General features: G+C 37.1%; 1 protein-coding gene across 1 annotated transcript; it reads right to left on the bottom strand.

Moving 5' to 3' along the window:
* Positions 1-253: 253 nt before the first annotated feature.
* Positions 254-1,305, bottom strand: LOC104248806 (protein MIZU-KUSSEI 1-like). Its single transcript, XM_009805160.2, has one exon. The coding sequence runs from the start codon at positions 1,142-1,144 to the stop codon at positions 419-421; it is 726 nt and encodes a 241-aa protein (XP_009803462.1). The 5' UTR covers positions 1,145-1,305; the 3' UTR covers positions 254-418.
* Between the last annotated feature and the right edge of the window lie 13,591 nt (positions 1,306-14,896).

The following is a 14,896-nucleotide window of genomic DNA, read 5'->3' as shown; positions in this document are numbered from 1 at the left end:
AAAATCTTAAAATCTGCTATTTCAGGTAATCACAACCTTAGGAAGAAAAAATTCAATTCAGGAAAATCATCCAAGAATTCCTAAAATTATAAGGAGAATGATGACAGCCCTTTAGAGTTAAAAATTAACTGGAAAAAATGATGAAAGTAAAAGGAAGAACAATTTGGAGGTAATAAATTAACAAACAAAAAAAGCATCAAACTTTGAATGAATAAGTAATCAACAATCAAAACAGGAAAATCAAAAATCTAAATTGGATAATCCTAAGAACCTTTCCATGCTTTAACCCTGTACACCAAATTCTTAAATTCCCACACCTACAAAGATACAAATATATCTACAACCCTAACAAATCATTTTTACAAAATAATATAATTAAATTTAAATAACCCCTTGATCTTCATGTAATTAATTTAATTCATATCCTCACAAAGAAAATACTTAATTCAGGTTCACTATTCCCATCTGGGCTCAACATGTATAGGGTTTCCGAATCTTTTGATCTCACTACTCGTTCAAAATGTGCTCTTATGTACGCCATCTCATTGTCCACGTGTCCTTCCACGTCGGATTTCGTCGGCGGCAACACGCCGGCGCCCATGGACACCGCCTTAAGAACCTCCATGAGATGGAGATCTTCCTCCGTGGCATCTCTCTTTGTACAATAGCCACTTTTTTTTCCATTTACAAACATAGTCCATAATGGCTCATCAAGAAGCTTTGTTTTCTCCTTATGATTATTATTATTATTGTTATTATCGGGTCTTTTCTCGCATTCCAATGCGATTCGCACCATCCCGAGGCTCATTTCCTTTTGCAACACGTTGGTTTGCATGGCCAGGTCAATGACCAGATTAGGCAGAGTTCCTGGGTTTTCTTGAATTGAGAGGCTGACACGACTTTTTCTATATCCAAATAATGTGCCCGTGACGCCGGTTTTATTTTCGGGTAAACGGCCGCCGGGGAGAGAAGGGAGTTTACATACCGGTGTGATTATAGGGAAGGACCGGAACACATTGCGAAAAGCTCTGAAGACTTTTATGGGCCTTTTTTTATTATTTTTCGAAGAAGGCTTGACGAGGGATAATGGAGTTGTAGGTGGAGTAGGTGGTGGTGGTGGTAATTTTGATTGTGGCTCTTCCATTGCTGGTTAATTATTCCACTTTTTAATTAAGGTTGGAAATTTAGAACCAGCAATGGAAGAATTGCCATTACAGAAAGATTATTAGGGTTGTTTGAATATTCTAGGATTAGGTTTGTATGGAGGATTAAAAATGAGGTTGATGTAATTTGTATTTTTGGATCGATTTGATGTTTGAAAATAATTTTTTTTTGTAAGTTTTGGTTTCTTTGGCTTGAGTTTACTTTCACGATCCACTGTATTCGGGACCTGAATTTGTGGAGTTGGATAGAATTATGATTACCCATTTTTCTTTTGATAAAAAACGTACAGATTTTACGTTATCATATTGGCTATGATGAAAATTCAAAAATTGGTTCGAACCAAACATTATCGTGGAATTTACCTCATCTAAAAGGGCATGGGGGTAATGTGGTATTTACCTTTGGTAGCTCAATTATAGGAATTGCTAAGTTTACTCCTCATAATGCCCAACTAAAAATAAATGCGTGTAAAAGTTTTATACAAAACCGACGAATTTCTAACTATTAAGCCACATGTTATACTCCATCTACTTCAATTTAGATAACACACTTCGCTTATTGAGAGTCAAACATGTATAAATTTTAACCAACATTTTAAAATATTTATTTTCATCATATTAACATGAGAAAAATTACAATTTATTGTAAAACTTTTCATATAGTTTTTGAATATTCAAAATTTCAATTTTAAAATATTGAATTGCATTAATCCAATTTAACTTCAAGATTTAGTCGAACTGACTCTTGATAAGCAAAATGTGTTATAGAAAATATTTTTTTTTTCACGGAGAAAAAATACATTAAAAAAATAAGAGAAGAGTAGTAAACATGCCAAATACGGTACAATCAGAGGCGGACCCAAAGTTTTAGCACAACAGGGACACCACTGTATACTAATTACTAGCAGTAAAATTTGATGTGCAACTCTATGAAATCTTAATAAGTATGATGACTAATTATTCAAGTATAAACAAAAAGAAGTTCTAAAGAAAGAGAAAGCACCGAAAGAGAGAAATTGTTTTTCGCAAAATGGGTGCTACGGGAAGGGAAAGTGTTTGATTTAAACATGTTTCAAAATTTAAATTTTTAATTTTTTTCTCAAATAAAAAAAGTGTTAGTGATCAAAAGGGTGTTCAATCTTCAAAAATTAACAAAAACTTACGAAAGAAATCAAGATTAAGGGCATATTAATAGTCAAAGAACTAAAAAAGAGTCTCAAACTCTTAGTTTCCTTGCCGAGTCGGAGTTGACGGATATCTGCTACCTTGTCAAAGTGATAGTTGAAGAAGGTTGTGGCAGAATGATCTATATATTTTTATTTGTGGACCGATAAATTGTAATTTGGAGCTTTTAATTTTAAGGGAGGGATTTAAAAAAGAATAAAATTAATTAATTTGACTATTATGCATGAATACTAAACTACATTTGAATTGAATAAAATATAAAAGTAATAAATAAAGCAGTGATTGTTGAAGAAGGTTGTGGCAAAATTATTTGAATTTTTTTATTTATGGAGCAATAAGTTGCAATTTGAAGCTTTTAATTTTAAGGGAGGAATTTGAAGAGAATAAAATTAATTAAGTAATACTAAACTATAATTGACTTTAACAAAATATAAAAGTAATAAATAAAGCTCTCTAGTACACTAAAACAAAGAATTACGATATAAAATAGGAATAGGAAAGCGGAGAAAAGGCTGAAGATAGTCTCGAACCCGCGTCATTCAGCAAAAAAAGGAAACCAAAGCACGACCCCATAACCATTCCTTCTATCTTCCTTTTTGTACCTAGGGGCACAAGTAAAATATTTAAGAGGTGCCAACTGTATGTACAAATATATGTAAGATACATATACATAATTTTTGCCGAGGTTAACGAGGTCCCGTAACCCCTCAACCTTGCGAACCGCTTGCATACATAGCACATAAAATTATGGTGACAGAGTTTAGTAGCTATGATTTGTTAAATTATTGGATATCATTTGTTGCAGGGACCAAAAGCAAATATGTGAGTAAATTGATTTATGAACAAAAAAGGGACCAAAATTCCTCCTCCTCCACTTCCAACCCCTCCCCTCCCCTCCCCCCCCAAAAAAAAAGCACACAAGGAGAGTAATAGTAAAGTACGAGATACAAACATCCAGTACTAATTTTATAGGAAGGGCACCTGTTTCTCAAAGTGTACAAGGGAAACTTTACCATGAAGGAAAGAAAAATAAAAAGGTAAAAAGAAAAACTCGTTTAAAAGTGTTATGAAATATAGACCATAAAGTAAAGACAAGTATAGAGAGAAACTGATATATTATTCGAATTCAAATTGATGTACATAATGAACTGAAATATCTTCTATTTATAGAAGAAAGGAAACTGCTGTGTAAGCTGCTACGCAAGCTGCTGTGTAAGCTGCTACTTCAAACTGCTGTGTAAGCTGCTATTACAAGCTGCTGTGTAAGCTGCTACGCAAACTGCTGTGTAAGCTGCTACTGCAAGCTGCTGTGTAAGCTGCTACTATACCAGATATGAATAATCTTCTACCTACGATAATGTTTATCCATAACCGGGTACCAAAGTGATAAGCTTCTTCAGGAAACTTATTTCCAATAGAGTACTAAATAGATAAATATATTTACGGTGGAGTCCGATATGAATAAGCTTCTTCAGGAAGATTATTTACAACGAAGTACTAAATGAACATCCATAATATAATATATTTATAACACTCCCCCTTGGATGTCCATTAAAAGATAATATGTCTCATTAAAACCTTACTAGGAAAAATCACGTGGGAAAAAATCCTAGTGAAGGAAAAAGAGTACATATATTTAGTAATACGCATTGCTAGGTGCCTCATTAAAAACCTTATAAGGAAAACCCCATGGGAAAAAACCTTAGTAAGAGAAAAAGAGTGCATCACGTATTTTACTCCCCCTGATGAAAACCTTGTTTCAAATATTTGAGTCTCCGCATTCCAATCTTGTATACCATCTTCTCAAAAGTTGAAGTTGGCAAAGATTTAGTGAATAAATCTGCTGGATTATCACTTGAACGGATTTGTTGCACATCAATGTCACCACTTTTCTGAAGATCGTGTGTGTAGAATAATTTTGGTGAAATGTGCTTCGTTCTATCTCCTTTTATAAATCCTCCCTTCAATTGGGCTATGCATGCAGCATTGTCTTCGTATAAAATTGTGGGTCTTTTCTCACATTCCAAACCACATTTTTCTCGAATAAAATGAATTATTGATCTCAACCATACGCATTCCCTACTTGCTTCATGAATAGCTATTATCTCAGCGTGATTTGAAGAAGTAGCAACAATAGATTGCTTTGTGGAGCGCCATGATATGATAGTACCTCCATATGTAAATACGTAGCCGGTTTGAGATCGAGCTTTATGGGGATCAGATAAATAACCTGCATCTGCATAACCAACAAGGTCTGCACTATCTTTGTTAGCATAAAACAAACCCATATCAAGAGTTCCCTTTAAATATCGCAATATATGCTTAATCCCGTTCCAATGTCTCCGTGTAGGAGAAGAACTATATCTTGCTAGTAAATTAACAGAAAATGCTATGTCAGGCCTTGTAGCATTAGCAAGATACATTAGTGCACCAATTGCACTGAGATAGGGTACTTCGGGACCAAGGAGTTCCTCGTCCTCTTCTGGAGGTCGGAACAAATCCTTATTCACTTCAAGTGATCGAACAACCATTGGTGTACTCAATGGGTGCGCTTTGTCCATGTAAAAGCATTTTAAGACCCTTTCTGTATAGGCAGATTGATGGATAAAGATCCCGTCTGCTAAATATTCAATTTGCAGACCAAGACAAAGTTTTGTCTTTCCAAGATCAACAAAATTCAAATTCTTTCTTAAGATATTTAAGACCCTCTTGGAGCTCTTCCGGAGTTCCAATAAGATTTATGTCACCAACATAAATAGCAAGTGTAACAAATTTTGATGACATTTTCTTTATAAAAATACATGGACAAATAACATAATTTATGTAACTTTCTTTCAGCAAATATTTACTGAGGCGATTATACCACACGCGCACAGATTGCTTTAAACCGTACAAAGATCTTTATAATTTGATCGAGTACATTTCTCAAGACTTTGAATTATATGCTTCGGGCATTTTCAATCCTTCAAGGATCTTCATATAGATTTAGCCAAATAAGTCATATAGGTTAAGACTTGTATCTAAATGGTATGACATCTTCAAGTGTCTGGACTGCTAGTCCGATCCTCACAATCGTTTACAATATTGTGCACTATATTGTATTAAATATATCGTCGATGATCATTTTGTGTCAGTTCCGAAGCGACATAACTTGTGGAGATCTCATCACTTTCTTTATTTTCAGGTACCTGAACTTTTTCGGGAGTTTCATGAAATCTTATGTCATGGGCTCTTCTAGAGCTTATTTCCTCCTCATTTTGATCATTAGCTCCTACTATTTTTCAAGGATTGTTACCTTTGGAACCGATTGGTCTACCATGCTTCATGCGTACAGTAAACTCTATCCTTCAGGGACTTTAATTTTAATAGGAGCATTTGCAGCTGAAATATGATATTTAATTTTGGATCAGCAAATGCTTCTGGCATTCGACTTGAATTATCTTCTAAGTGAGGATCATGATAATTCGATTCATATAGCATATTTTTCAACTGTTTATTCCATCCCCCAAATGTTAGAAAAACTAACATATATCCCCAATCATCTTTGGGAAACATATCTTTGTGTATTATGGTAGAGAAATTAATCATATACCACGCAACAAAAGATAGTAAAAATATTTGGTTTCTGATCCTAAACCAATTGTGAAGGGAGGACTTATCATATATTGTTGATCTGATGCATACAAGTGTTGCTATACGCAATTTAGAAAATCTTAGACCAACACATGAAGCTTTGTTCGAATAAGCAATGGTTTAGCCATTAATAGGAGGTATTCAATGCTAAACCAGCTTGGATATAAACCAACATTATCAAGATGAACTGTCTTGATTTCATAATCTGAAAATTATGCTCTTAATCGAGAAAAGCAATTCCAAATGCCAAACTGCAGGTTGACAATAATTACACATGTAACCATCTCATATATGCACCTATAAGTGGTTCACATGATAGGTGAACGGGCCCATATTCACCTTTTATATATTTCAGAATCAGGGGTCTTAGTCCCAACTTTAGCTGGTATAATCAATTCATTATGAGAACAAGCAACACATGAGAATTCCTGAAGAATCTTCTAGTTCTTTAGTATATGCTTATCTGAATTCTCAAATAGCTCATTTAAAAATGGCAAATGAAAACTTCAAGTTTATCATGTCATGTGCTATCTCTTAGTAAACTTCTGGTTTACTATGGCATAAACTTTTGCTTTAGTAAACTTCTGGTTTACTGTGATACATGATATAGTACAAATTAAAGAATAAGGCGGGTAACTTCTCACATACATATTATTTTACCCCCTATGATTGTGGAAACATGAAGATTATCAATCTTCCAATCATTTGTAGTCTCAATATGATAGCCATTTGTATTAGTAAACTTCAGGTTTACTACAACATATGTTTTGACCATAATCATATAATATGAATGACATATTTGTATATAAGCTCTTCGAGAGCCTTCATTTATTATCCACAATCTAATATTTATCTGGCACTACTGGTGTCATGTATTCTTTAGGCAAACATTTAGCTCTTCAGGAGTTGTTGATACATTTTGTACTATCAAATATTGCTCAGACACTGCTGGTGTCATGAGAGAAAATCACAATCAAATAAACAATGTAAAACAATTGTTTAAGCACACGAAAACTCCTCTTCATAATATTTTTCCACTTCAGGAGGCAATTTCAATTGTGTTACTTCTTCAGGAGCAAATTTAAAATACGAAATATTGAGTATATATTCTCTCAATTATATTAACTCTTCTGGAGGTGAATTGTAATGTATTCACATCAAGAGCGCGTTCATATTTACCCGACTTATTAGTATTGTCACATTCACTTCAGGGAATGGATTAATATTATCAAAAGTTCTCATCCTTCAGGAAATCGAACATAATTATCTGAATGCGCATTAATCACATCAAATTGTGATGCCTCAACCTCTTTTAAAATATTTACTACTTCAGGAGCAAATCGAGGCGTGCATTTAATATAGAGAATATTTATGTAGCTTATCTTCAATTGTAACCATAGAAAGCCTAAATTATCACTTCTGGTGATCATAGGCATATACCACTTCTGGTAGTTAACAAAATATAATTACAATGAGATATACGAAATATAACCACTTCTTGTGGTTGTATATTTCTTGCAAACTCTGCTAGAGTTTAAGTTGATCTAATAATGTTATCCATATTCTTCAAAATGACATAAACAAGATATATTATAGTAAACATCATTATCAAATCATAATTTTTCTTTATGTACAACAATTACATAACCATACTATCTATTACAAATAACAAAAATTAAAATATTTACATTTCTACAGATTCACCACCGATTACATGACTTGTTTCTCCTTCTGGGAGTGCAAGGTAATCAGTTACATCCAAATGCATGAAGTCTAAATTATCTTCAGAAATAAAATTTGCTTCAGCATTTTTCTCTGTCTTATTTAGGGAGGCTTGATAAAGCTCAACCAGGTGCTTTGGCGTACGACAGGTACGTGACCAATGCCCTTTTTCTCCACATCTATAGCATGCATTTTCTGCATTTGGTGCTTGCACCGCTTCATGCTTTTGTTCTTTCCTTTTCCACTGCTGGTGGTAAGGAGTGTTCTTTGGTGCATTATTATTACTATGATTAGAGTTTCTTTCCCGACCACGACCACGACCACGACTGGGGCCACGACCTCTTCCACGTTTAGCTTGGTGGAAGTTCGTCTCATTCACTTCAGGGAATGGACAAGAACCAATAGGTCGGCTTTCATGATTTTTCATTAATAGCCCATTATGTTGCTCTGCTATAAGAAGATGTGAGATAAGTTCAGAATACTTTTTAAATCCCATCTCTCGATATTGCTGCTGCAGGAGCATATTCGAGGCATGAAAAGTGGTGAAAGTTTTCTCCAACATATCATGATCAGTAATATTATCACCACATAACTTCAATTGGGAAATAATTCTGAACATAGCAGAATTATACTCACTGATAGATTTAAAATCTTGTAGCCTTAGATGAGTCCAATCATATCGTGCCTGTGGAAGAACGACCATCTTCAGGTGGTCATATCTATCTTTCAAATTATTCCACAGTATGACTGGATCTTTAACAGTAAGATATTCCATTTTCAGGCCCTCATCAAGGTGATGGCGTAGGAATATCATTGCTTTGGCACGGTCTTGGTTTGATGCCTGATTTTTGTCTTTGATGGTGTCTGCCAGACCCATCGCATCAAGATGAATTTCAGCATCAAGCACCCAAGACATGTAGCTTTTGCCCGATATATCCAGGGCTACAAATTCAAGTTTAGAAAGATTTGACATTATTTAGGAAAAGAAAGTTCTTACCTCAGATACTTTCAAAATATTTGTTCGAGATGGCAGAGTCTCGTGCTGATAACGTGTTATGAAATATAGACTATAAAGTAAAGACAAGTATAGAGAGAAACCGATATATTATTCGAATTCAAACTGATGTACATAATGAACTAAAATCTCTTCTATTTATAGAAGAAAGGAAGCTGCTGTGTAAGCTGCTACGCAAGTTGCTGTGTAAGCTGCTACTACAAGCTGCTGTGTAAGCTGCTATTACAAGCTGCTGTGTAAGCTGCTACTGCAAGCTGCTGTGTAAGCTGCTACTATATCAGATATGGATAATCTTCTACCTAGGGTAATGTTTATCCATAACCGGGTACCGAAGTGATAAGCTTCTTCAGGAAGCTTATTTCCAATAGAGTACTAAATAGATAAACATATTTACGGTGGAGTCCGATATGGATAAGCTTCTTCAGGAAGATTATTTACAACGGAGTACTAAATGAACATCCATAATATAATATATTTATAACAAAAAGAAATTATTGAAACGTCCCCACGACACTTTTAGCCTGGACAAGGCTTTATTTTTCACGGCTTTCGCATACTTAATTGGGGAAAAAACAACAACATCTTTTGATATTTTCATTTTGACTTTTAATTACATACACTAACAAACAATGAATTTTTGTATTATTTGTGTAACTTAACTATTGTAGCTTGTTATTTATATTTTTCTCTGTATACGGTCAAAATCAGACTTGCTTTTTTATGACTAATCGAGACTGGAACACAGCAGGTCGAGACTCGACCTCATTTTATATCGAACCATGATAGATTGCTGAGCTTGCGGACCAGAGACCAATCGAGATCGGGATCAACCAAGATCGAGACCAAGAAGGATAGAGATCAAGCAAGATCGAGGGAAGCTTACCGAGCCAAATAACGGAAAACCAAAATATCCGCAATCGGAGGAGGATCACGGTGGAAATTTTGGCACGTATCAAGGAGAGGCCGATTAATTGGCTAATCATGAGATTTCTTACTGTATTTAGAATTGTATGAAGGGTAGAACTCCCCTACTATATAAAGGGGATCTGATCATTTGTAAAAGGCATCATATTCACGCAATACAAAGCAATACACTACCTTTCTCTTAAGCTTTCAATACTCTTTTATTGTGTTCATATTTTCCAGTGAAATATTCGTTTGTTTCGGGGGTGACCTAGCTCGAGAGTCAAAGCTATACATTCACTTCGGTTTGCTTTTATTTCTATTTACAGTCAATTTCAATATCAATTTATGTATTTTCTCAGTTTGTGACAAGTAAAATCACGTGTCCTTAAAATCACCTATAAATTCAATTGTTATCCGTTTGTAAGGTAAACAGTTTGGCGCCCACCGTGGGGCTAAGGATAATAGTGATTGCCTGGTACTAACTTTTGTGACACACACTATTTTATACTTGTTCTTGTGAGTATCTTTAATTCCAGGATCAGAATGTTAAACTCTCAAGAAACACCCACACACAGAGACAATGGCCTTGGTCTCTATGACGAAAACGACAACATAGCCGCCCCAGGGAATGAAGTTCCTCTAGTTGTCCTCGATGGAGTCCTGGCCGTAGACCTAATTGACGTTAGTTCCCATGTTTTCATTAATGCAAATTTGGCCGTCGATCCTGAGAGTTGTGTCCGCAGAGACGTCCGATCAGCCGGTCAGAATGCACAGGGCGGTGAAGAAGGCAGGATCAACCTTCGAGTGATATTTGAAATGTTGCAGGCTCAACAAGCTGCAATAGCACAGCTCCAAAACCAGAATCATGCACCGGGCAGGTTCGAGCCTGAGCCATCACAGGAAGTTGTTTGTAGGGCCAAATCAGTGCCAAAGAGATCGAACGGAGATGAATTAGAGACCGATCCCGCAATCATGAAGATGCTCGCGGAACTAACAAAGCAAGTTGAATCGGGGGAGAAGAAAATTGAAGCAAATAACAAAAAGGTGGAAACCCATAATTGCAGGGTTGATTAAATTCCGAGGGCACCACCGATTTTGAAGGGTTTGGATTCAAAGAAGTTCGTGCAAAAACCTTTCCCCCAAGTGCGGCTCCTAAACCAATTCCTAAGAAGCTCCACATGCCAAAAATTCCCAAGTATAATGGAACGACCGACCCCAACGAGCATGTCACTTCTTACACATGTGCGATTAAAGGGAATGATCTGGAGGACGATGAGATCGAGTCCGTATTGTTGAAGAAATTCAAGGAGACCCCGTCGAAGGGAGCGATGATATGGTACCATAACTTGCCACCCAACTCCATTGATTCTTTTGCTATGCTTGCAAATTCCTTCGTTAAAGCACACTCCGGAGCTATAAAGGTCGAGACTAGTAAGTCGGACCTCTTCAAGGTAAGTCAGAAAGATAACGAGATGCTCAGAGAGTTTGTATCTCGGTTCTAAATGGAACGTATGGATCTATTACCGGTCGCCGATGATTAGGCCGTTCAGGCCTTCACCCAAGGATTAAACGTACGAAGCTCGGTGGCTTCACAACAACAAAAACAGAACTTGATCGAATACCCAGCTGTTACTTGGGCCGATGTGCATAATCGGTAGCAATCAAAGATTAAGGTTGAAGACAATTAGCTGGGGACTCCTTCCGAGTCCGTTTATCCTATCAGGCCCGTCGACTTAGTCAAAAGGGACATCGATTGAGAGTCACGATTGAGCAGGGATCGCTACTAGCCATACAATGGAGATTAGAGAGGCAATAGGCCTGGGCACAACCCTATTCGAGGTGAAAGGAGAAACGATCGAGGTCAGAGCTCTCACTAGCTGATAACTATGGATTTTAGCCTATCTTATGCTCTCTTTTGCTTAGATTTTGGATCAAATATGTGTAAAAGTATTCCCAAAAACTAACTTAAGGTGCTTACTTGCAGGTTTTGGTCAAAATAAGGCAAAGAAGCCAAAATGAACTAATAAAGGAGTCGAACTTGCACAAGCCCAAAGAATGGAACTGGAGCGCTGTCAGCATTATTATTACGCGGATGCATATGACCCTCCACTGAGGTGATTAAAAATATGCTGCAGCGAAAGTGATGTTCAGAGAAGCTACAGCCAAGTGCTAACACTTCCACTGACCGCGTCTAAATTACGCGGGCGCAAAGTTAAACAGGAGCGGGTGCGGTGCAAATTTTGCTAAGGGCAAGATAGAGAATAAGAGACTTGAAATATGAGCTCAAATGAGGAACGCGGTCCGCAAACATTTTACGTGGCCGCAAACATTTTACGCGGTTCGCAAACATTTTACTAGTCCCATCCCAGTCCAAAATTGAAGAAACGTGGTCAGCGCTTTTTTTTGCGCGGCCGCAAAAGTTCCATGTGCTGAGGCACCCAGTATTTCGGTGACAACGGAACCCCCGTAGGGGTATTTTTGTCCAGTAATTTTAGCTGTGTATAAATAGATCTTTTTCATATTCTTAGGTTATCTTTTGTATCAGTGAGCTCGTGAACAACCGTACTTTACCATTTAGAGTAATTTTAGAGTAGCTTTAGCTTCTATTCTTAGATTTTGTTCTTGTAACCAACTTTTATGGCTTATATTTCATCTCCATATTTGATTTCTACCTTGATTATGAGTAGCTAAACCCATTATCTAGGGTTGTGACCCAACCCTAGTGTGGGTATTAATGGGTCTTGAATTTTAGGGCTTAATTATTTATGGGTTAGTGATATTTAACTTGATTCATGCTTTAATTGTAGAATTGGTGGTTGCAAACACTGATTCGTGCCTTTATAACTTAGACTCTTCTTGAGAAAGAGAGACTAAGTCTAGGAAAATTAGGCTAACAAGGAATTGGGGTGCATTCAAGAGATTGATAGCCCCAATTAAAGGGGTAAACCTAGAGATAGTAATACCTGACTTGAGCCAATGTCATTTGTATTGCATAAACACCCATTTGGACTTGAGAAAGCCAAATTGGGCAAAATCACTCAAGCTACCGAGAGGTATAGAGTGAGTAATTATGTATGATGGTTATATCACGACCCCAATCACAACAAGCTTGCCCTGAATTCTCGATACTTGTTAGATATCCACCTAGATGTAAGTCACTACCCTAGTGCTTTTTATCAATTGAGAAAACTCTTACAAAATTATTGTACTTAGATTATTTTTAGCAATCAATAGCATTAAACGTAGAATAGAAACACATCCAAGCATGGTTAGCAGTGCAATTAAAAGCAACACGCATAGCTAGATTTGATAGAAATCCAACTCCCAATCAATATTAACTCCATGTGGATATTGATCCCGACCTTTCGGGTAAAAAATGCATCGACCACTCCTCCCCATTATATAGTAGTGTAGGGTTGGAGCCAATCACTTTTTGGCGCCGTTTTCAGGGAGTTTGGTTTTGGCTATCTATCTGACTAGTTGTGTTTCTTGTTTTTGTTTCCTTCTGTTTTACTAACTTGTGTGAGTAAATTGATTCAGGTACAAAATGGCAAATAATGATCCACTCGGAAATGTTCTCCCAGGGGAGGAGGTAGATGATAATGCTGAAGATGAGGTGCATCTAGTACCTCAAGCTCAAAGAAAAGGCCGCCAAGCCAATGAAAACATTCCAGACCCTCCCCTAGCTCCTCCGCGAGTAGCTCCTCGGGTGCTTCCAAATGAAGGTTACACAAGTGCAATTGTCCCACCTTGGATTCAGGCGGGTAATTTCCAGATTACAAATGTTATGTTGACCTTATTGGAGCAAAGAGGGTACTTCACAGGCACTCCCCATCAGAATGCATATAAACATCTAAAGGGCTTTGTGGATACATGTTGGGGAAGCAAACAGACAAATATGTCAGAGGATGCATTAAGACTGCGATTGTTCCCTTTTTTCACTTAGAGGGAAAACTTTGGACTGGCTTGAAAGACTCCCCAACCATTCCATCACCACGTGGGATGGGTTGACCGACAAGTTTATAGCCAAGTTTTTCTCACCGGGACATATGACTGCATTAAGAGATGAGATCTTAGCTTTTAAACAGGAACCAAATGAACCCCTTCATGAAATCTGGGAGAGATATAGAACTATGGTCAAAGAATGCCCTAACAATGATATGACTGAAGCAGTGATCCAACAGATATTTTATCGGGGTATAAACATGACCATTCAATTTGTGGTAAACCAGGTAGCAGGGGGTAATTTTATGAAGATACCTTATGCCAAGGCCTGTGACATTCTTGATGAGATGGCTGGCACTTCCTCAGCCTGGCAAGTCGGGCAAATGTTCCTCAGGGGGACCCTCATGTCATAAATCTTCACAAGGAACTTCACGACCACGGACAAGTCATAGCTGAGTTGACAACAACCATGAACCAGTTAGCCAAAGCACAACTTCAGCAGATTTAGGGACCAAAGCAAGTAAACACAATAGAAGAGGTTAATCTATTAGTAAATAAGAGGAGACAGTGTAGTCAACAAATGCAAAGCAATCAAGATTAATACGAGGACAGTGGAAGTGGCTACAACCAAGATGACTTTTATGGTGGTCAAAGTGAGGAAGTTTTGTATGACAACAACTATCAAGGACAATGGGGCAATGCTCCAAATCAACAATGTAGATCGCAAGGGAATAATCAGAATTGGGCAACCAAGACCAAGGAAATTGGAACAATAACAACAACAACCCGAACAATTAAGGGAACAACAACCAGAATTGGGGTGGCAATAACAATTGGAATGGCAACAACAACAATAACAATTAGGGTAGAAATGGAAATTGGGGGTTGGGCTTTCAAAGGCCCCCGATGTATCAACAACCAAATAATCCGCCTCCATTTCCGTCTCAAGGTCTTAGCTCGTCAAACAATGAGATGGGATGGATTGAGTCAATGTTTGAGCAAATGATGAAGAAAAAATGCCGACTCTAATTCCCATTTGGCGTCCCGTAATACTTCTATCCACAATTTGGAGCTCCAACTGTCACACCTTCTTTTTACCTACATCCCCGGAAAGGGGCATATAAGAGAGTTTTTTCTAATTTTAAGTGACAATCGAAATGGGATTATTTTATTAAAAATTCAGAGTCGCCACTTGAGATAATTTTATGGTGTCCCAAGCCACCGGTTCAAATCCCGAATTGAGGAAAAGATTGATTCTGTATTACAGTCCGCGAACACAAAAATCTAGGTAAGGAATTCTGTTAACCCGGGAGAAGGTGTTAGGCAT

The sequence above is a fragment of the Nicotiana sylvestris genome, chromosome 5 (genome assembly GCF_000393655.2).
Source record: "Nicotiana sylvestris chromosome 5, ASM39365v2, whole genome shotgun sequence".
NCBI lineage: Eukaryota > Viridiplantae > Streptophyta > Magnoliopsida > Solanales > Solanaceae > Nicotiana > Nicotiana sylvestris.
This window is presented reverse-complemented; position numbering and strand designations above follow the sequence as displayed.

Coding starts and splice junctions, on each gene's coding strand:
- LOC104248806 (XM_009805160.2), bottom strand. CDS start 1,144: ATGGAAGAGCCACAATCAAAATTACCACCACCACCACCTACTCCACCT.